Source organism: Vipera berus (genome assembly GCF_964194415.1).
Source record: "Vipera berus genome assembly, chromosome: 1".
Lineage (NCBI taxonomy): Eukaryota > Metazoa > Chordata > Lepidosauria > Squamata > Viperidae > Vipera > Vipera berus.
This window is the reverse complement of record NC_138202.1, coordinates 326,866,811-326,890,883: the sequence shown is the minus strand read 5'-3', so window position 1 is coordinate 326,890,883 and position 24,073 is coordinate 326,866,811. Positions and strand designations below refer to the sequence as shown.

The following is a 24,073-nucleotide window of genomic DNA, read 5'->3' as shown; positions in this document are numbered from 1 at the left end:
TTGTATTAGTGATAATTCACTCAGATCAACAGATGATCTTGCCCAGCGGCTTCATGTCTTGTATATATTAAAAATGAGGCAGGAGAAGGTAGTGCCTTAAGTACATCCTAAAGCTGAGGCCTATTGCTCCATGCTCTCTGCCAAAAAGATGGACTGGAATCTGTCCTGAAGAAAGTACTACTGCAAAATGAGGTCTTCCTCTTTCAATAGCAATACAAAAAAAAATGTCAAGGCCTTAGAAAGAATGCAGATAAGAGCAACAAAGATGATAAGAGTTCTGGAGGCTAAATCATACAATGAACATCTATGGGAACTGGATATGTTTAGCCTAATGAAGAGAAGGTTCGGAGAGATATGATAGCAGTCTTCCAATACTTGTAAGTGTGTCACAGGGAAGAGGGCATCAATTTGTTGATGAGGGCACCTGAAAGAAGGACAAGAAGCAATGGCTGGAAGCTCGTCAAAGGAAGATTCAACCTGGAAATAAGGAAGAATTCCTGACAATGAGAAATATTAATCAATGGAATAGCTTCCATTTGGGGTCAGGTGCCTCATTAGGGCAGGTTTTTAAGAAAAGATTGGACAATCGTTTGTCTAGGATTGTATAAAAACTCCTGCCTTGGAGTAGAAGACCTCCAACATCCCTTCCAGCCCTATAATTCTGGATTCAAATGTTTTATTAGTTTATCAAAATATAAAATACAAAAATACAAAGAAAAATGAAGATAATGGGAAAAGAGAAAAGTGTAGGGCAGGGATGTCAAACTGCCGGCCCACGGGCTAGTTTCATCATACCAAAGCTGTGCCCACCCCATTGCCAGCAATGCAAAAAGAGTTGCGATACGTCGTGACATGTCACATGACATGGTGAGTTTGACACCCGTTGTGTAGGGTAAAGGGGAAAATAAAAAGAAAAGCACTGACTTCTGACTCCTTTTGATGCAGTAGAATAAGGTAATAACATAAGACCTCAACTATTTACATACAAATTTCTGCAGAAAAACTGAAGCGAGTAAGGGAAAAAGCCTCCTACAACATAGAAATTAATACATAGCCTCGCCCCATCTGATAACTGCTTAGAAATATGTCTGCTTGAAAAAAGGTTTTGTGTGTAACATAGCACAGATAACTACTATAAACACTGTTCAGTTTAGGCCATCAAGAATATGACGTCTTTTGCAATTAGGCTCTTCATCTTCTCTAGACGTCCTGCCCCAAAGTCCTCTAATGAAGCATTTCACATGAATGCTGCAAATGTTATGAAGTTTAGGATCTGAGCTATGATTTATACAGTACTTGCTTCAAGATACAATAAGTGCCAGGCTTTAAGATAAATTTGTTCTGAGCCTGGCACTATCAGTTTCAAGATAAGACATAAAGCATTTTTTTGAGATACGAGAGAAGAAATTCATACACCGAACAAATATTCATCTGGATTTATTTTTTTAAGTGAGAACCAAATAACTATACTTTGCACTCTATGCCCAAAAGAATTTGGATTATGTCCATTCAAATGGTTACACTACACTTTATTTATAATGTTTCAAAATTATTTTTTATTTGGGAAAATTAGTTATCTTTTTTGCAGCCAAATCCTGCAGGAACAGTACAACATCACATTCCTCTTGATCTTCTAGCCACTGCAAAACAATTTCTAGTGCAGTATGTACTTCAGGCTCTAAGGGTCCAGAAATAATAACAGTGTTATCAATATTTGCACCATTAAAGTTCTCATTTTTGAAATCTCTGAATTTCTGTTTCAGGCACTGAGTACCTGTCTGATCAGCTCATAATTTTTACATAATGAATGCCAAAATGATGAATCCTGTGGAGAAACCTGATTTGTGCTAACTTTCCTCAGCTTCCCTTAAAGTGAGGATTACCATTTAATCATTTCTTGTTCACCAAGACATCTCATTTGGAAAAATCTTGCATAGACACTATTTTCTAATGCTGTTTTTCCCCCCACATATCATTGTTTTCCATTTCATTTTTCATTTTCATTCCCCATTGCTGAAAATGCAAGAAGGCATTTTTCCCTTTGGTTGTAAAATTGTAGATTTCCCAATTCAAAACGCCCCTGCTAATATTGTCACTGTTTCACCTTTTCCCAACCTTTCAACAATCTCTACTTTGCTTTGGAAAGTGGACAGAGCCTGCTTGTGTTTCTTGATTATTATGAAAGATGAGTTTTCCCATCTTTCCAGGATGCACAATCTTAGATATGGATAATGGGAAATGCAAGATTTCCATGTAACCTGGGACCCCTGTACAGTGCTTAAATTTGTCCATATGTACCTCTTTTCATATGTGACTCAATAAAATACTAAACAGATTAGGGTATTTATATATCTAATGGTGATAAAATCAAGGTTCTACTGTAAAAAGATTGCCACTGAAGCACACACTACAGTTATATGATACTTAACTCTCCAGATTAACACAGAAACTTGGTATTGAAGATTTCTGATGTCTCCACATAGGTTTTCTATTTTATTCTCAAAAAAGTTACAGAGAAGTGATGCAAAGATGATGTACTTCGTGCTGCCTTACCATTCTGAAGCAAACCCCTGAGAAAGAAGAATACAAAGAAAATAAAATTATAAATATTTGCTCAAACTAAGGAGCAACATTTCATTTGCATTAACAAAACATTATAACAACCAATCAAATTTTGCCAGACATTTTTTAATTTGATAGGTTTTGTAAAATGAAGAGTGATTAAGAGTAACATCTTTTGGGAAACAAATTGATAGAACAATGGATAGATCCAGTGAGATCCAGATGTGCAACATAATTCAGTGGAAGATTGCTTAACTGGCCTCTACTGTTAATGAGATACACATTTGGGTTAAGGAACTGTATTTGGGGCTAAAAGTAATATTGGAAAATAATTCCACAGTATGATATTCAGTTGTTTTTGCTAAAGCTGTTGTATAGTTTCTTATTATGTTCTTTCTTTTGGGATCATAAAGAACTGATAAACAGAGCAAAATAAAACTTATCACAGTTTATCATCTGTGTTTTTATTACACTACTTGGTTGCTGTACTATTGATTTTACTCAGCTATATATAGGGTAGGAAAAATACTTTAATAAAATAATATATTCAATTATCTTTCACTTATGTAAATATGTTTAAAATCAAGTTTTTCACTATATAATCATAACTCAGAAATTGAATATGTCACCTTGGATAGTGAGATGAATGGCATATAAATTAATTACATAAACAAACAAACAAATAATTTAGCAATTAATGGAATTGCAATACAATAAATTTGTCACATAGATAGAAAATATTTAAATCAGAACTATTACATAGATTCATCATATACAAAGAGAGAGTGCATATCATTTTACAAGATGCATTCAAATTGTATAGCAATTTAGAAATACTGATGTATGTAAAGAGAAATATGGCTTTTCTTTTAATGTAGAGACATACTCTCCATTCCACATCTTTTAGATGTGGATCTCAGCTATGTACTTGCTTATTCTTACAGGGCTGGATTCCTAACTGTGGTATGTCCTACCTGGAAGCCCAGTTGGTGTCTACGTTTATATTATTTTCCTGACAGGAAAATATTTTATTCTTTTATTATGGTTCTGTTATTGCACTCAATCAATTTTAATCCTCTGCTCTTCATTTTAAATTAGTTGTCATATTTTAACTCTTTTGTTTTAAATTAAGAATATTGCATTTTAGTTCTATTTTTATAATAGCTTTTTAACTGTTTGCTCCCTACATCAGAGAAGGCCATATTTTGATGGGCAAGGCCACACTGAGCTCTTTTAGAGAGAAAAAGATGTAGGATGAGTTATATAAATAACCATTTCTTTTTTCTTTCCTGGTATATATGTATGTGCAGTCATTTCAGTGACAAATCTACAATCATTTTACCCAGAATGACTGGTTTTGAGCTGAGGAGTTCTATGAAAACAAGCAGAAAATTAAACTCTCCCTGGAAATATGTATCCAAAGCATTGTGGATATGCTCACAATCATCATCCATAATCACTGCTCAAAAACGTAGTTTACAGTGCCTTCCCTGAAGAGAGAACACATATAATAGTCAAGTTGTTGCTGTTCCTTCCTACACCTTTGTATTTCACTAAAGTGTGTTCGTGCAGTTTGGAAAGATGGCTGTGAATAAATCCCTTGTGTATAAAATGTATTAAGAAAAAGACTATTCTGATGACTAGTTTTTGCTTGAAGGAGGGTTTAATAATGCAATCTTTCATTGTGAGTTTAAAATGTTTTATCTGCCCATTTTTTAAAACAAATACTAATTCTAGTAAGCAGGTGAACAGCACTCCTGCTAAGATAGCATAGGTGGTAATGGTAACTTGTAACTGGGGCAGCATTAATGCAGCTGGGAACAGGGAAACAGTGAATGCCCCTTTTTGCACCTGCCACGCACGTGTATTACATTAAGACCCTTGCCGGCTCTTCAATTCACTTTAAGACAAACTGAGCACAGAACTGTTTTGAGCAAGCACGTCCGGCGTGATCTGGCAATTAAATTCGCTTTATATAACGGTTCTCCTTGCCAGCTTTTCTTTGTAACCCGAGAAGGGCAGTTCGTGCACTCTGAAGCTATTTTTGCCAGTGCAGTTCTCGTCCCCTTTCCTAATATTTAGCTTTCGCATCGTTCGCCGCTGCTCACCTTGAACCCGGCCGAATACCTCGTAATCCACCGATTTGAGGATCCGGGACATAATGGTTGCAGTGAAAGTAGAAGAATCTCTCGGGCTGGAAAAGGAACTGAAAGCAAGCGCTGACCACCCTGACAAAGAAACTCAGCCGGCAGAGGCCGCGACGGAAACTCACAAGGCTCAAAATTCACTAGGGGGCGTTAATCCAGCCGGCTAACCCAGGCCAATTCGATAGGATGAATCTCTCTCTTTCAACAACAACAACAACAAAAAAAGAGGGGGGGTGGTATTTTAGAGGGAACTTTAAAGAGCTTGGCTGGGTGTAACCTATTCCCTTTCTTCAACTGTTAGAATTTGGGGTAAGGAAATGAAATAATCCTTCAAACTAAGAACAATTGAGATGTTGTTCTTTGCAGTGCTTGTACAGGGAGTGCAGAATTATTAGGCAAATGAGTATTTTGACCACATCATCCTCTTTATGCATGTTGTCTTACTCCAAGCTGTATAGGCTCGAAAGCCTACTACCAAGTAAGCATATTAGGTGATGTGCATCTCTGTAATGAGAAGGGGTGTGGTCTAATGACATCAACACCCTGTATCAGGTGTGCATAATTATTAGGCAACTTCCTTTCCTTTGGCAAAATGGGTCAAAAGGAGGACTTGACAGGCTCAGAAAAGTCAAAAATAGTGCGATATCTTGCAGAGGGATGCAGCACTCTTAAAATTGCAAAGCTTCTGAAGCGTGATCATCGAACAATCAAGCGTTTCATTCAAAATAGTCAACAGGGTCGCAAGAAGCGTGTGGAGAAACCAAGGCGCAAAATAACTGCCCATGAACTGAGAAAAGTCAAGCGTGCAGCTGCCAAGATGCCACTTGCCACCAGTTTGGCCATATTTCAGAGCTGCAACATCACTGGAGTGCCCAAAAGCACAAGGTGTGCAATACTCAGAGACATGGCCAAGGTAAGAAAGGCTGAAAGACGACCACCACTGAACAAGACACACAAGCTGAAACGTCAAGACTGGGCCAAGAAATATCTCAAGACTGATTTTTCTAAGGTTTTATGGACTGATGAAATGAGAGTGAGTCTTGATGGGCCAGATGGATGGGCCCGTGGCTGGATTGGTAAAGGGCAGAGAGCTCCAGTCCGACTCAGACGCCAGCAAGGTGGAGGTGGAGTACTGGTTTGGGCTGGTAACATCAAAGATGAGCTTGTGGGGCCTTTTCGGGTTGAGGATGGAGTCAAGCTCAACTCCCAGTCCTACTGCCAGTTTCTGGAAGACACCTTCTTCAAGCAGTGGTACAGGAAGAAGTCTGCATCCTTCAAGAAAAACATGATTTTCACGCAGGACAATGCTCCATCACACGCGTCCAAGTACTCCACAGCGTGGCTGGCAAGAAAGGGTATAAAAGAAGGAAATCTAATGACATGGCCTCCTTGTTCACCTGATCTGAACCCCATTGAGAACCTGTGGTCCATCATCAAATGTGAGATTTACAAGGAGGGAAAACAGTACACCTCTCTGAACAGTGTCTGGGAGGCTGTGGTTGCTGCTGCACGCAATGTTGATGGTGAACAGATCAAAACACTGACAGAATCCATGGATGGCAGGCTTTTGAGTGTCCTTGCAAAGAAAGGTGGCTATATTGGTCACTGATTTGTTTTTGTTATGTTTGTGAATGACAGAAATGTATATTTGTGAATGTTGAGATGTTATATTGGTTTCACTGGTAAAAATAAATAATTGAAATGGGTATATATTTGTTTTTTGTTAAGTTGCCTAATAATTATGCACAGTAATAGTCACCTGCACACACAGATATCCCCCTAAAATAGCTATAACTAAAAACAAACTAAAAACTACTTCCAAAAATATTCAGCTTTGATATTAATGAGTTTTTTGGGTTCATTGAGAACATGGTTGTTGTTCAATAATAAAATTAATCCTCAAAAATACAACTTGCCTAATAATTCTGCACTCCCTGTATTCCTTCTCCACTTTTCCCTTTTGAATGTTACATGTTAAACTGGACGTTTAATACATGTACTATCCATTGTCTTTTTATGTGTAAATGCTCAAAAATCTGAAGGACTGGATCAAGGCCTAGTTTGTATAAAAGCATTCTGTGACAAATAACGCTGAAAATGTAGAAAACTTTCATGGGGGAGGTTTATAAGGTATAAAAGCCAGGATGGAAGGACAGGAATTCACATAAATTGATGTATTAATAGTAGAATGTGATAGAGAGATGAGACTAAGAATGGTATCTTTTTCTAATCTTATACTTGCATAAACCATTTAGCTAAGGTCAGTCAAAACAAATTCCCAGGTGATGAGTAACTAGGAGATGTGATGAAAAAGAGCCAAAACATCTATAGAAATATTGTTCTATTAGTTGTTCTGGGCAAAAATTTGTGTATTTTGAAAGTAAATTGGAATTAACCAACATTAAGACATTACCAGCTACACATAAATGAAAATCTTCGAATCAATAAGAATGGTAGAAGTCATGTTCTAGGCCAGGGGTAGGCAACCTCGGCTCTTTTATGACTCATGGACTTCAACTCCCAGAATTCCTGAGCCAGCTGACTCAGGAATTCTGGGAGTTGAAGTCCATGAGTCATAAAAGAGCCGAGGTTGCCTACCTGTTCTAGGCAAAAGTCCATTTGGAAACCATCTAGATACCCACTTCCCAGACAACCCAATCAATGAAATCTCACCTACTATTTGTAAAAAATGGTCATTTCCCATACAGCAACACCAAGTTGCCAATCACACATAATTAACAGCTAACATCTAAAACATTCTGGTAAGATCTGATTATGGCAAGATCTGAAACATTAATGGGAAAAGTTCTGTTTCTTCCTTTAAACGAGGGCAATTTGGAAATAAACCTCCATTTGGTTATCAATGACAGACACTTGCAGATACAGAACCTTTATTATACACATTAGAAAACTACAATATTACATTACATTACTTTTTGGCATAATCATTCAAACTGAGGCACTTGTTAAAACATCTTACGTACAAGGTTTAAATTTCCGTAGTAGTCACTCGGTGCCAAATCTGGGCTACCGGGGAGGTGTGTGTGATCAAAAACATCCCAACAGAATTGCTTCAGAAGTTCTTGGGTGCGTCTAGTGGTATGCGGGCAAGCATTATCGTGAACCAACACCACACCAGAAGTCAGCATGCCCCGATGATGGTTATGGATGGCTTGTCTGAATTTTCATAATGTTTCACAGTAGATTTTTGAAATGATGATCAAATCATACTCCATGAACTTCAGTAGCAGTACTCCTTTGGCATCTTCACATTTGGTGAGATTTTCTATGGCACCACTTCTGGTGTGGTGTTGGTTCACAATAATACCTGCACACTACTAGACACACCAGAGAACTTTTGAAGCAATTCCGTTGGGATGTTTTTGATCACCCCCCCCCATAGCCCAGATTTGGCACCCAGCGACTACTAAGGAATTTCAAACTTTGTAAGACGTTATGACAAGTGCCTCAGTTTGAATGGTGATTATGTCAAAAAGTAATGTTATAGTTTTCTAATGTGTATAATAAAAGTTCTTTTTCTGTGAGTGTCTGTCATTGATAACCAAACGGAGGTTTATTTCTGAATTGCTCTTGTATTATTCTGCTGGTAATTTCATCAAATCAGTAAGAGCTTGAAGATATACACATTATCATAATGCTATGGTAGAAGTTACAGTTGCAAGAAAAAGTATGTGAACCCTTTGGGATTATGTGGTTTTTTGTATGAATTGGCCATAAAATGCGCTCTAAACGTCATGTAAGTCACAATAATAGAAAAACACAGTCTGCTTAAAATAATACTACACAAACATTAGCTGTTGTCATGTTTTAATTGAAGATAAGATGGAAACATTCACAGTGCAGGGTGGAAATAGTATGTGAACCTTTGGACTTAATAACTGGTTGACCCTCCTTTGGCAGCAATAACCTCAACCAAACGTTTCCTGTAGTTGCAGATCAGACCTGCACAACGATCTGGAGTAATTTTGATTTCACGTTTGAAGTTTGCAAAAGAGCACCTGGATGTTTCACCGCACTACTGGCAAAATATACTGTGGACAGATGAAACCAAAATTGAGTTGTTTGGGAAAAACACACAACACTATGTGTGGAGAACAAAAGGCACAGCACACCAACATCAAAACCTCATCCCCACTGTAAAACATGGCAGAGGGAGCATCATAGTTTGGGACTGCTTTGCTGCCTCAGGGCCTGGACGGATTGTTGTCATTGATGGGAAAATGAATTCCAGAGTTTATCAGGACATTTTGCAGGAAAACGTACGACCATCTGTCCGTCAACTGAAGCTCCGCAGAGGATGGGTGATGCAACAGGACAATGACCCAAAGCATACAAGTAATTCAACAAAACAATGGCTTCAGCAGAACAGAATATGCCTTCTGGAGTGGCCCAGTCAGAGTCCTGACCTCAACCCAATTGAAATGCTGTGGCATGACCTTAAGAGAGCGATTCACACCAGACATCCCAAGAATATTGCTACATTGAAACAGTTTTGTGCAGAGGAGTGGTCCAAAATTACTCCAGATCGTTGTGCAGGTCTGATCTGCAACTACAGGAAACGTTTGGTTGAGGTTATTGCTGCCAAAGGAGGGTCAACCAGTTATTAAGTCCAAAGGTTCACATACTATTTCCACCCTGCACTGTGAATGTTTCCATCTTATGTTCAATTAAAACATGACAACAGCTAATGTTTGTGTAGTATTATTTTAAGCAGACTGTTTTTCTATTGTTGTGACTTACATGACGTTTAGAGCGCATTTTATGGCCAATTCATGCAAAAAACCACATAATCCCAAAGGGTTCACATAGTTTTTCTTGCAACTGTATCTGTACAATGTGCATGTTTTAACTGTTGTGCATGAGACTTTGGTGATAAGAAGAGACTTTATCAAACACGAGTATTTTTTTTAAAATTCAAATTATCTTATAGTATTATTCCTCTCTTGACCCTCAAAATATTTAATTCAAACAAGCAAAAGTTTGCTTGTTCATTTAGAGGAAGTGTAATTTTAACAACCTTCATTTTTAACTTCACTTATACTCAGTGAAACTTGCCTCATTCTTGGCAAGGATGGAAATGAAAAGTGGGACTGTAATGTTTTATTAATCAATTTATTTTTTTTTAGATTATTTAACATAAGATACCTCCAATTAATTACAAAGATTTGGAACTTTTAATAAACATTATAAAATAGGGCAGCAAATATAGTTTAGAAGAGTATTTCCTGTTATCTCACTCTATAAATGCTTTTTCCAAGAGGGCATATGTTAATCAAACATGAATTGTCTAAAAATGAAAGATACAATTTTTAAAATTCTAAACATGTTTGCATATGCAAATTAATAGATTGAAAAATTAACAGATAATTAAAGCTTACATTTCTTTAAATCAGATAATATGCCCATCTAGATAATGTTTCAAAGAGAACAAAGTGATATGTTGAGAAGAAACAGAAGGTCTTAGATAAAATTAGAAGCAAAGCAGAACAAATAACTAACGTGCAAAGAATATTTTAGACATATTGGTGTCTCAAAGGCACTTAGAGGATTGTGCTTTCCAAACTTTCCTAATATCCAGTCAATATCAGTTTCTTCTTGAACAAAATGCAGGGTAATACTCTCTTCTATCTTTCTGAATAGAAAATAATGCCCTGAAGGAAGCCTCCTGCCCCATACAGTTGAAGTGTGAAAGAATGCTCAGAGATGTACTGTATATAAATAAATCTTATCCACAGCTTGTTTTATTCAATTTCTGGGTGTAGATTTGCTCTATATTTTTTAAAGTCTGGTGGGGCTGAAGAAGGAGGAATTCTCCAAGGAGCAGCAAACAGTGACAGAAGACAACTACTTTCAATAATATTCTACAGCAGTACCATGTAATTTTGCAACGAGAAGCTCATGGTCTGAGCCACAGTCAGCTCCTGGTCTTGTTTTTACTGACTGTATAGAGCTTCTCCATCTTTGGCTGCAGAGCACATAGTCAATCTGATTTCTGTGTTGACCGTCTGGTGATGTCCATGTGTAGAACCATCTCTTCAGTTGTTGGAAAAGAGTGTTTGCTATGACCATCATATTCTCTTGACAAAATTCTATCAGCCTGTGCCCTGCTTCATTTTGTACTCCAAAGCCAAACTTGCCTGTTATTCCGGTTATCTTTTGGCTTCCTACTTTAGCATTCCAGTCCCCCATGATGATAAGGACATCATTTTTTGGTGTTAGTTCTATAAGGTGCTGTAGGGCTTCATAGAACCGGTCAATTTCATCCTCTTCAGCAGCGGTGGTTGGGGCATAGACTTGGACTACTGTGATATTGAATGGTTTGCCTTGGATTTGAACTGAGAGCATTCTGTCATTTTGGGGATTGTATCCCAGCATTGCTTTTCCTACTCTTTTATTGACTATGAAGGCTACTCCATTTCTTCTGAGGGATTCTTGCCCACAGTAGTATACCTGATGGTCATCTGAGTTAAATTCACCTATTCCTGTCCATTTTAGTTCGCTGATTCCTAAGATGTCGATGTTCAATCTTGTCGTCTCTTGTTTGACCACATCCAGCTTTCCTTGATTCATGGATCTTACATTCCAGGTTCCTATGGAGAAAAAATCCTTACAGCATCGGACTTTCCTTTCAGCACCAGATACATCCACACCTGGGTGTCCTTTCGACTTTGGCCCAGTCGCTTCATTCTTTCTGGCTCTACTAGTACTAGCCCTCTGCTCTTCCCCAGTAGAATATTGGACGCTTTCCAACCTGAGGGGCTCATCTTCCAGCGTCATATCTTTTTTTCATTTTGGTACCGTCCATGGGGTTTTCATGGCAAAGATACTGGAGTGGGTTGCCATTTCCTTCTCCAGTGCATCACGTTTTGTCAGAACTCTCTGCTATGACCTGTCCATCTTGGGTGGCCCTGCACGGCATAGCTCATAGCTTCATTGAATTACGCAAGCCCCTTTGCCACAAGGCAGTAATCCATGAAGGGGAACTTCATATAGAAACAAGATATTTTATCTCTAGTCCTACCTTTTCCCATTACAAATGGCACGTGGTACTTTTCTGAAATTTGATGCTGTTCTGTAATATCTATTCCCTTTCACCTCTCAATTCTTTCTGCTTGGTTTAGTCTTATAAGGCTGCCTGACTCCATTACAATTCTGTGCAATATACATGTTAAAATAACTCATAAATACAAACAAAAGAACAGGCTTTCCCCCCCACGCTCCCTCCCACAAAGTGCAAGGTATAAAGGGGGCAAAACCACTCTAGATTTTTGGGATTCTTGACTATTAATTATGAATAATCTTTTATTATTAGAACAATTATTTTAAAATATTAAAATATTTTAAAACCCATTTCAAATGCATCTAACAGAAAGAGATTTAAAAATAAGTAGATATAATGTCCCTTACTGACTTTCTTGTTTTTGGTTTTTGGAAAAGTCTTGTTAAGGGAAAAAGTATAAAAGCTCTGCTGTAGATTATATTGCAATAGACCAGACATGTCAAACACAAGGCCCGGGAGCCAGATCCGGCCCGCGAAGTGGTTTCATGTGGCCCACGACGCCATCCTGGAAACAGTGAGGGAACGGCCCCCACTGCCATGGCCCTGGCCCAGAGACCCTCCTTCTGCCAGAGACCCTCAGATCTGTCCCACTCCTGCCCGGGCCCCCATAGGCACCCTTGATGCGAACGATGTAGAGCTGGCCACGCCCACCCAGTAGGCCATATGCACTCTAGCCATGCCCACCCAGTAGGCCACGCCCACCCTGGCCATACCCACCCGGCCCCCTGAGGGCAACTGCAATGCTGATGCGGCCCTCAATGAAATTGAGTTTGACACCCCTGCAATAGACTAAACATGATTTATTTAAAATCACTTCGACTGACACTTTGTACTCAAAGTTGTTTCCTAGGAAACGGAGGAATTAATTCTTGCCCTTTTCATCCAATAATGGCAATCATGTGGCTGCCCAAGACCACATGAAAGAATTTAAGCAACAGGGAAGTGTGTGGGTTGTCCTTGACTTGAAATTTGAAGATGGTGATTTGCCATCAATTACATCAACCAAAAGTGTGAATCAGTTTAATGCATTTTCAATAACAACCCACTGTTTCTGACAGCAAAAGAAGCTGTCATTAACAATTCAGGATTCTGAGGAGGTTTTTTTTTCCAAGCAGGCTTTTCAGTTAAATTTTTCTGGATAGATTCACATCACAATCAGATTTCTTTTAAGACAGTTACTTTCATTGGAAAATGAGCCAAACATTCAAAGAGCATATATTACCGTATTTTCCGGCGTTTAAGACGACTGGGTGTATAAGACGACCCCCCAACTTTTGAGATGATTTTCAAGATTTTTCGTCTTATACGCCGGAAAATCAGCGAGCCCGGGAAGGCACGCCCTCCCCTCTCACTGTGGAGCAAGCAGGGCAGGCTGGCGTCTGGCGGGAGCCGGCAGGGCAGTCCTGCGCATGCGCGCGCTCCCCGGCTGTTAAGGAGCATTCCTTAGCTCCCCAGCTCCTAAGGAGTCCTCGGGGATGCTGCCTCAAGAGGGAAGAGCGTCGGGCGGGAGCCGGCAGGGCAGTCCTGCACACGCGCGCATTCCCCGGCTGCTAAGGAGTGCTCCTTAACAGCCGGGGAGCGCGCACGTGCGCAGGACTGCCCTGCCGGCTCCCGCCAGACGCCAGCCTGCCCTGCTTCCTCCACAGTGAGAGGGGAGGGCGTGCCTTCCCGGGCTTGCTGATTTTCCGGCGTATAAGACAACTGGGCGTATAAGACAACCCCCCAACTTTTGAGATGATTTTCATGGGTTAAAAAGTCATCTTATACGCCGGAAAATATGGTATATCTAACAGAAACAAAGGAAAATTCCTTCACATTTTTTTCCCTAAAATTGCCAATGCATACACACTTTTTAGTGCAGATACTCTTCCAGCAACCTGTAATACATATTTATTAGTATTCTAATGAAATTACTTTATCTTTTTCAACATTCTACATTTGTGTTTTTAGTCCTTATTGTCCAGTTACATATTAAGCCACCTCTTATTGGACAGAAGTGATTATAAGATCATCTCAAGTGATCAAAATAAGCCAGTTTAATTTTTATTGTCATTGTAGAGCAGGGGTGTCAAACTGCCTGCCTGCGAGCCTGTTTTATCATACTGAAGCCGCGCCCAACCCTTTGCCGGCAATGCAAAAAGAGTTGCAATACATTGCGACACGTCACGTGACGTGGTGAGTTTGACACCTGTGTTGTAGAGATATTCCTCCCACACAGCGTACTGTATATGCTTTCCTCCATTTCTTCTCTGAACCTGGAATTTAGTATTACAGATGTCTAATGTGCAACTAAATTTACATCAAACACTGACATGTTTTAGAAAACATAATGGATGGTTCATACTTAATTCTTATGCCATAAATTATAATTTAATAACCATAATACAATAAATTAAAAACAAACAAATGATGCTACAGTTTAGTGTTCTCTAGACACTTTTATTTAACCTTAGTTAATCTCAGGCAAAAAGCCTCACTGCCCTTACTTAAAAACTGATTATGCTGGTGTTAGTTGATTTAAAACAGAAGGCTGTTGGGTGCAAAAGTGCGTCAGCAGTTTGCTGAGTTGATAACCACAGCAGTGGTAATTCTCTTCAATGGAGCAAATGCATTTCTTTCAGTTTTAAAACTTGGATCTCTTCATTTGTTCTCCAGCTGAGTACCAGGAAATGACAGGTGGTAATGGTGCTGTTTTGAATACTATCAGTCAGTATTCCTCCCACTTAACAAGAAAAAGTTAGTGTTACAAGCTGTGCAGATAGAATTTTAGATTCAAGATATTAAAGTACCCATTATGTGAGTCAGGAACCGACTGTGCCTTTTTCACGTTCAATGACAAGTAAAATGTTGCAAAAACTGAACAGATGGATTTAGCTCTGATTCATAGCCTATACATGTTTATTATAAAAGTATTGTCTTTCTGGTTCAATGTTAGAAAGGAGTAAAAAAATTCAATTATTTCCTTTTTTAGAAACAAAAATGCAGTGCCCACATCAGTGATAGACTGTTGAAATAGTCATTGTGAAAATTCCTCCGTTTTCTTATTCCAAACTTTGCAGGTGGAAATCATCACTCTGAATTGTACAGCAACAAATGCAGCACCTGCAACATTTGTGGTATATGAAAGAAGTGTTTTTTACATACTAGCACCTGGGCTGTTACATTTTATACAAATTGCAGTTTCTGAGTAGATTTCAAAGGATACCCATGCAACATGCTCTTTAGCAATCTAATCAGGAGGTAATAAAAGTGTGAGTCATTGTAACCAGAACCTACTTCCCCCAAAGGACTAGAAATGGCATACCAACCAAACCTAGACAAAATCTCCAAAGCAATATTCCTTGCTTGTCTTTCCAATGGTTGCTTTAAGTTTAGAAGGGTTCCAATCAGTACCCACAGATCTGCTTTTTAAGTGCTACTCCATCTAGACCAGGGGTGTCAAACTGGTGGCCTGCGGGCTGGATGTGTCACATCCAGGCCATGCCCATCCCAGCTCCACAAAGGTAAAAAACATTGCAATACATCATGATACATCATGTGATGTGATCACGTTTGACACCTGTGATTTAGAGTAACAACTAGAGCAGTGAGAGAGAGGGAGGGAGAGAGAGAGAGAGGGGGGGAGGGAGGGAGGGAGGGAGGGAAAGAGAGAGGGGGGAGGGAGAGAGAGAATGAAATATTATTTGGGGAAAAATAATTCGGTTTTGCTGGGATTCCACTTTCTATGTTCTTCCCAGTCTAAATTTTTATAGCCTCTGGACAATGTCAGGATTTCCATCCCTTCTGATATCCTGATCATATGCATATATTGAATTCCACCTGGGCAAGAATAGTGATATGGATAAACAATTATTTTAGAGATGGGTAGCTCATGTAGATACTTGAAAACGTATGGCTCTCCTGATGAAGTTGTAGCACAACTTCTATTATTTCATATCTCAAGCCATTGAGATTCTTTTTTAGACTCTGGATCCCCAGCTAAATTAACCCAACTTTTTAATGAATAACCTCAAAAGAATTTCTCTAATCCTGATTTAGGTTGCAGAATAGTCTGTAAGATTCATTGATGGTTAGATGATTCTGCAGACATGAATAGACATTGAATAGTTTGGGATAATATTCCATGTATATAATTCAAACTTTCATCTCCCTGTTTAATTGTTCTCCTAATCATTTAAAAACTAGAGAAACATTTTTGTTCTTTCTTCTCAGTGTGAGAAGGTAATCAGGTATGATATTTTCAAGTGACCAGAGCATTTCTCAATTCTAGAAAGCTAGGGAGTTTAATAGAATTGGTTATTGAGGGTAATAGGAGAATCTTGAAAAGTGAAATGTGCTTTTGACATATTAGTCTAATGACACTGCCCATTCATATACTGTAGATGCTCTGAACTGCAATAAGTCAAAATCTCACCACAAACTGAGAATAAGATCTGTATTTTGATATATGTCAACCAAGTCAATAATCATCATCGTCAACAGCCATTAAATAGTATCTGAATCTTGGTCACTCTGTGGATCAACACTGTCCATGCTCTTCTGTCTTGCATTGCCTCCTTCAGCTCTGCCATGGTCATCTTGGTGTCATCTTTTATAGTGTACAGCCAATAGGTACTAGGGCTAAGTCAATAACAGACATTAGAAATAAATATCTATTAAGTGAAATAATAGATTTTACAGGATTGTGTTAAAATGCCTCTGTGAAAATACTGGAAGTTTTCTTTTTTGTATTTCACTTGTCATCCAAAGCATTTTTTGCTTTGAATAGCAACAGCTTATGTTGTGAAAAAACACTTTTGTAAGTAGACTTAAATCAGGAATTTGAATTTGTTTCTTGCTATTATTTTAAAATAAAATTGAGCTGCAGCTGTTGCCTAATCACTAGGTGGTTTTGGAAGAGAATTTCAGTTAAGAACGATATTTAAGAGATAGCTGTAGATAACATCCATCGTTATTATCATCATTTATGATGAACTGAGATTCTTCTATATGAAGTTGGTGTTTCAGCCAGATGTCTTTCAAAAGAAGCAATTTCATCCAATTTAGTTATAGTGGATTCAAATGTAATTATACTTAGAAAATACTGAAATTAATGTGACAGATTAGGTTATAGATTTCTATAGGATATAAATTGGATTAAAGCAATGTACATACATTGTGCTAAACCTTACTGTAATGTGATTTACAGTATTTAATTTTGGAATAGCATGTTGTGATGGGGGTTTCCCGATACTCCCATGTAACACCTCTGCTCCGCGAGCTGCATTGGCTTCCGGTTGCCCTCCAGGTGAGATTCAAGGTGCTGGTGATGACCTATAAAGCCCTAAATGGCTTGTGTCCGGGATATCTGAGGGAACACCTGCTGCCGGCATCAAGCTCCCTTCGTCCTGTGTGCTCCCACAGGGAGGGTCTTCTCAGGGTACCGCCGGTAAAAGATTGCTGGCGGACAATACCCAGGGGGAGGGCCTTCTCTGTGGGTGCACCTGCCCTTTGGAACCAGCTGCCCGTAGAGCTTAGGACTGCCCCTGACCTTCGCTCATTCCGCCGGGACCTGAAGACTTCACTCTTTGAGCTTTCTGGCCTGGACTGAGAGTATTAATTGGGGTTTTAATTGGATTTTAATTGGGGTTTTATATTTATTCCAGGTTTAAATGTAATCATTTTAACTGTTCTTACTTTTTGTAATTGTTGTATTGTTATTTTAAAAACCTTGTGAACCACCCTGAGTCCTACGGGAGAAGGGCGGTATATAAGTCTAATACAGTGGCGTAGCATGGGTTGTCAGCACCCGGGGCAAGGCAAGTAATTTGCGCCCCCTCGCTCTCGCACCGCACGCCTGGCACCCCCCTGGCGTAAGAAGAATCGAGCCTCCCGCGATCTCCCGTCCCCCCCCCACCCCCCTGAAATTCTCGCCCGCTTTCACAGACTTGTTCTTTTACACGGGCTGCAAGTACCAGGAGCCAAAGGCAGCCTCTCCGAAAGCCTCACACCCAAAGACGCAGGCACGCCCACACCGAGGAATGCCGCCGCTGGCGAGGCTCGCAGACGCCGCCGCTGCCGTTCTTTCTTTCTCGTTCGCGGGAGCGTGCGGTGGCGTGCTCATACAGAGGCGTATATAGACCCAGGGAGCCGCCGAGCCTTCCCCCACCCGGAGAGAGAAGCGTTTCTGTGTCGGCGCAGGCACAGATACCCCTCGCTCGCGAGCAGCCTTGCCCTAGCCCACCGGTCGCGCCCCCCCAGATGTTGCGCCCGGTGCGGCCGGCCCCCCCTGCAGCCCCCACGCTACGCCACTGGTCTAATAAAGATAAAGATAAAGATGTTATACAAAATCAGATATTGTAAACTATCACTTATAGATTATCACTGTTGTGCACAATTTTTATGATTTAAAAAATTCTTCACTTAACCTTAGACAATGAATTGTCAAAACAGAGCAGCAGTTTTTCTTTTAAAATCTGAATGCCAAGTAAACTAGGTTTGTTAAACCTACCACACATTTAACACATCTATTTTATATATAGAAAACAGGGTTCATAAACTAGCATCCCAATTTCTATCTCCAAATGAGTTGAGAATGACCCTCATATGTAACTCTGGTGCTATTGTAAGACAGCTGCTTAATTCAGATTATAAGCTAAACAAACTAGAACTATGGTTGAGTATCAGCACATATCAATAAACTACTTAACGAATCAAATCAGTCATAATATGGAAAACACAATGTGTGTTTTTGTGTGTTTTAATTCAGTCTAATCCCTAAAGCGCTCTTGGTTATCCACATTATTAGAAAAAAGTCTTATCTGAAAACACTACATTGCAAATAGCAGACTGCAAGACTGCACTTCTGTTTTACCAAATGTCAGGGCAGTGATCAGGTGCTCAGGCAATTGGTTCTTATGGATCCAGAGACAATGAGCACTCCATTAAACAAAGAAATTGTAAGCTTTATTATTAGTTCAAGCTAAGAGTTGAAAGCATAACATAAAAAGCATACATATCAAGTAAGATAATATCCAAATCTTTTATAAGCTGCCAAGAGCTCCTTAATAATGATAGCAGAAATGCCCCATTAGTGGCCAGTTTTCACAGTACTGGTGCTAGGTTCCAAGAAGAAGCTCCCCCTTAGTAACAGTACCAGTTTTTATCAAAACCTGGCACCATGACTTCATGGCCCTGCTATAGTCAGGAGACTGCAAGACCTGACCTTGACTGGCTGGCATATGACTCTGGGATGGGAATTGAAAGTTGGAGATTTTCACAGCTGGAAAAGCTTTGAAGTTATGTGAAGATTTCCCCCTTTCCCCTTTGTTCAACAAGTGGGAGTGAAAAACAAGCAGGCTAGCTCAGAATGAGCTCTGAACTTCTACACTTTTCTTAATGTGAAGGAGAAATCAAAATATGTCACTAACTCCTCAGAATAACAATGGGTCTTCTATATTGCTACTATACCTTCCCACCTCAACATTTAAGACTGTTACAGACATAAAATCCTATATTTACAGTGGAAAGATATCCCAGCTTCTCCTCCTATTTGGGGGTCAGAAAGTTTAAAAACAAGTCAGAAATTGCTGAGCTGAGGAAAGAGGAAAATTTGACTCTTAGATTCTCAGATTAAAGTTTGGAATTTTGGGGGAAAAGTGGTGTCCAGGAAAATTAAAGCAAAGAAAAGGAGGCTTAAGGTACTATTAATGGAAGAACAGGTAACAGATGTAGGAAAGAATTTGCATGTTTCTTTCTCTGCGTTATAGCTATTATTACTCAATTAGAAGTGTAGCAATTATGAGTATTTCAGGCTTTAAAATGTAATTCAGATTGTATATGAGGAAATAATTTCTTTTCACAATCTCCGGAGATCTGGAACAATACTTTTGAAAATCTGCTCCACTCTCTTTGCAATGAATTGTATATTTTTTTAATTGAAACAGGGGAATATCATCTTGTGGTCTACCTGGAGCACTGCATTTTCTATTGTAATTCACTTTTAAAGTTGCCTTGTTTCCTTTTTCAACAGGGAATGTTGACATTTTATCATCTCAAGTACAAAAGAGGTGTTACAGTTTATCTCTTCCTTTAAAAAAAAATATTATGCATCTGTTGCAAGATTCGTCAATTCTCCAAGGAAGATATGAGTCCTTTAGCCACTTCACAATGCTATACAGAGCAGAGGTGGCACTATAAAAACTATTTCTCCCCCCCCCCCACACAAGTTTTTTTTTGCCTTCTTAATCATCAAAAAGACAAAGTAACTGTGAGAACTCTGTCTCTCATATATAGAGGCTAATGGAGTAGACACCCGTTGAGAAGCTAGGATCATACCAAATAGATAGTAGCAAGAGTCTCCAAACTGCTACCCAAACAAGAGGCAGGAGCAGAATACAAAGACCCAGAGGGAAGAAATAGAGTTTTGAGATCCCAAACTTCTACCATACATGCTCAACCAGTTTCCACTACACCCTATAATAAAGTTATCAGCCAATGAAATTCAAAATAGTCAAAAGAATTCTAATGTTGCATAATTAATACTTTGCAAAATCTTGCAAAACTACTCTCTGCTAAGCAGATTTACAACTTTTTAGTGAAAGGTAGTAAAATTCTCTGCCTGTGGAAATTAGCCGGTTTGCTTACTTTACAGATCATCTATTTCAGACATCATCAAAGGCATATAAAATGAATTCAGACTAAAGAATTGAAGCATAACCAAGTCACTAGTTCATACGCAACTATAAGTGACAACAGAGCAGCTCTTAATGGGAAGTTAAGGCTATGGTAATTGCAAAACTTGAATCTGAAATATTAAGGTACATTCATTTAATTAATTTCTTCCTTTATTGTGCTCAAGGTAATGTTTGTAATTTATTGTAATCTATTTGATTCTCTTTTTAGATTAAATGTGTGAGGAGGGGCAGCTCAAGGCCACATATCATACAATAAGCTGAATTCTGTTTTTTCCAGTACAATATATTTATGAACAAAATGATCTATAGTGGTGGTAAAATGGGGGCAAATGATAAAAAATAGTTTTTGCTTTTACAACCAATCTCCATCCCTTTTGTATGTTTCCAGTTGGGGAGATTTACTAGGTAGCTTATTCATATAATATGAGTCAAATTTCTCTGGACTATCACTGAAATTAATTTGTAAGTGATCCAAGAAAAAAAAAGTGTGCTTGTGGATAGTTCTACTGCTTAAAAAAACATTAGTGCAGATTAGATTTACCCATCACTTGGAAGTAAATCCATTAAGTTCAACAGAACTTATTTCACAAAATCTTAATGCATTACAGATTAATTAATATATAACAGTTTTGGTTCTTTTAAACAGGATACAAGTACCCCAAAGAGCAATTTAACTGGATAAATCTGATTCAGATTAAACCTTCTCCCTTTAATAGAAACAAATCTACTTCTTAATGCCAGGTGTATCTGTAGAATTGCAATCAACTAAATCCAAATTAAAATATTTTTAGATTAGATCTGGTGAGATTTACATGGCATAGCACATTTGGATTTAATTGTAAATAAATAAACCTTACATCACAAGGTGTATACTGACTCACAGCTTCTTTCTAGATGCAATTCATAATATTGGTACTCACCTTTAAAGCTTTGAATGCCCAGGATTAGGTCATTTGTGAGTCTTCTCTCTAGATATCTGCCCATTCCACCAGCTTAAATAGGATTGTTGTAGATCTCTTCCCTTAAATGTTGTCTTCTAGTGGAACCTTGGAGCAGTGCCTTCCTCGTAACTGCACCCATCCTTTGGAATAGCTCATCTGATATTCAGAGGGTCTGTACCCTTTTGACTTTCTGAAAAGTGATGAACTGGCTCTTTCCTCAAGTATTAGGATAGGGTGAGGATAAGTAAATATTTTTATAACAAATGGATATTGTGATGCTATGGTGGAAAGCACAATGTTTCTTGTATGGGTGATATGATTATTGCTGATCTTTTGTGGGTTACCTAGGATGACTGTAGCCATATACAGTTTTCAATAAATAAATAAATATTTAAGCCCCAATTACTTACTGAATCATAGAGCATCTGGTTGGGTGACTTTGGGCCAGTCACCTTCAGCAAAACCCATCGCACAGATTATTGTGGAGAAAATTGGAGACAAGGCATTAGGTATGCTTGATGGCTTGAGATGACCAAAATATATTTTTAATAAGGATAAAAATATAATAGTAATATTATATTTGCATTGTGTCATGCAAATATTGTCAGACAAGATTTTTCTTCCTGCAACATATGTCAAATGATGGTAGTAATAAGGCTATTTTCTGGAAGGGAGATGAAAAAAAGTGCTGCTGTTTTGTGTAATTTCTTCGCAGCCCATTTTTAAATTGGCGATTTAACGCATTCTTTTTGAATAGTCATAGGGCAAATTACTGAGATTAGTTAATGTGGTTCTATTTGGGATGGAAAACAGCCAGTTGTAGAGCAAAAGACCTTCATCTTCTGTCCTAATGAATCAGACTTCTTATTGTCCGTACAATTTGTAGTGTTTGAAGCATATTTACCCTTTATGAATTCATAGTGCTTAAAATTTGCCTTTATTCTTCTACAAGTAAATGAGCATTTACTTGTAGAGGATTTACCATTATAAAAATGAATCTGTGGTCACAGCACCACAATAATGTACCATCATCAGTTTTCTTGTGATCAGAAGGAACAAGATGGGGACAGATCATCCTGCTATTATCTATGGAGGTGCTACCAATGGACACAAATTTGATGGCACATAATCAGGTGACTGGGATCTAGTAATAATCCGTTTGCTAAACCCAACTAGTAAGACAGCATATTTTATAAATCAGTTGGATTCAATGGAAACAAAAGAAAAAAAATGTATTTCATGCTCAGATTGTTGTATGGATTGGCTTAGCTTAACACTTAACTCATGCTTCATCTCAATGTGTGGTACGAATATGACCGACAATGTCTTATTCAACAAATCATGGTTTAACTAGGTTGATAGCCTCTAAAATAATATCCTGCTTAAACAGTTTATTCAAACTTTAAATTTGCTACATTCATAAAATGAAGCAAACATCAAGTCATTTATGGATTGTGCAATGTGTGAATCACCTTGCATACTCATGAAGGCTTCATATTAAAGCTATGCAGCACTTTAATTCAAGGGGAAAGGGTATTTCAAAGCACATAGGATCTGCCGGCCTCTCTTCCAACTCAATGTGCCTTTTCCTAGGTTTGTATTGCAGCTGCAGAGGACAGGCCCACAATCTTGGGGGAAGAAACAGACGCCTCAGAGAACAGCGGGCTGGTACTACTTAGTGACAGTGCCCCTATCCCAGGGGTAGGCAACCTCGGCTCTTTTATGACTCATGGACTTCAACTCCTAGAATTCCTGAGCCAGCTTGGCTGGCTCAGGAATTCTGGGAGTTGAAGTCCATGAGTCATAAAAGAGCCGAGGTTGCCTACCCCTGCCCTATCCATTTCAAAGTATTTTTCTCCTTTCAAATCTCTACAAGTTACAGTACCCTCTTTTTCTTCATCATCCCTAATCCAAGTTCTTTGATCCACAAATCCTAGATTCTCTCCTCATCTCTTTCCAACTAAATAAGCCACATTCTTCTATTCAGCTCTTCCTTACAACGCCCCTTTTCTGCCCTTTCTCTTTGCTTTCTTCCTTCCTCTCTATTTCCTGCTTCTCTCAAGCTTCATTTTTTCCCCCCTTCAATAAACATCCCCCTTGAAGCTGCTCAGTTCTCCCCCTCGCCATTCATCCATCCTCCTACCGATTCGGTTCCATCAACCTTTCTTTCTCTTTCCTTCTCCTGCCCCGGGGATTCCTTCATTTTACCTGCTCCACACGAAGGAAGTTTGGCTGACTTGCCTTTTAAGCGCGTCACCTCAGGCGCCTCATTTTCTCTCGCCTCTCCCTTCGCGAGTCACACCTAACCACCATCTCCCGTAGGAGCCGGTTTCCCACACACACACACACACACACACCCCGCTTCCCCTATTACTTTGGCAGTTGAAAGGCGTTTTAAAACCCCCCCAAGCCCCGCGGCCGCTAAGGATGAGCCGGGACCGCTATGTCCGTTGGAGCGGGGAGCTCGAGCTCCTCCTGCCTCCTCGGAGCGCGCGCCGGGGAGGGACGCCGCCGCCCTTCCCCTTCAGGACCGGGGAGGGCCGGCGGCCGCCGCCGCCGCCGCCGCCGCTTTGGCTTCTCGCCCCCGCCCCTCTCTTTCTCTCTCCGGCCTCGCGGCTCTCCTTCCAGGGAACTCATCCTCGTCTCCTCCCCCTCCCTCGCAGCGGA

General features: G+C 39.4%; 1 protein-coding gene across 3 annotated transcripts in view; it reads right to left on the bottom strand.

Moving 5' to 3' along the window:
* Positions 1–21,881, bottom strand: part of ACYP2 (acylphosphatase 2) — a 94,564-nt gene extending 72,683 nt beyond the window's left edge. For 2 of the 3 annotated variants that reach the window (XM_081337427.1, XM_081337428.1), the window contains exons 1-2: positions 4,671–4,812; positions 2,554–2,570 (exon numbers count right to left, since the gene is read on the bottom strand). In XM_081337427.1, the coding sequence (XP_081193553.1) occupies positions 2,554–2,570; positions 4,671–4,722 (69 nt within the window). In that variant the 5' untranslated portion in view covers positions 4,723–4,812. Of the gene's footprint in view, positions 1–2,553; positions 2,571–4,670; positions 4,813–21,816 lie in introns of those variants that run through there. The other variant, XM_081337429.1, reaches the window with a different exon arrangement.
* Positions 21,882–24,073: the final 2,192 nt, after the last annotated feature.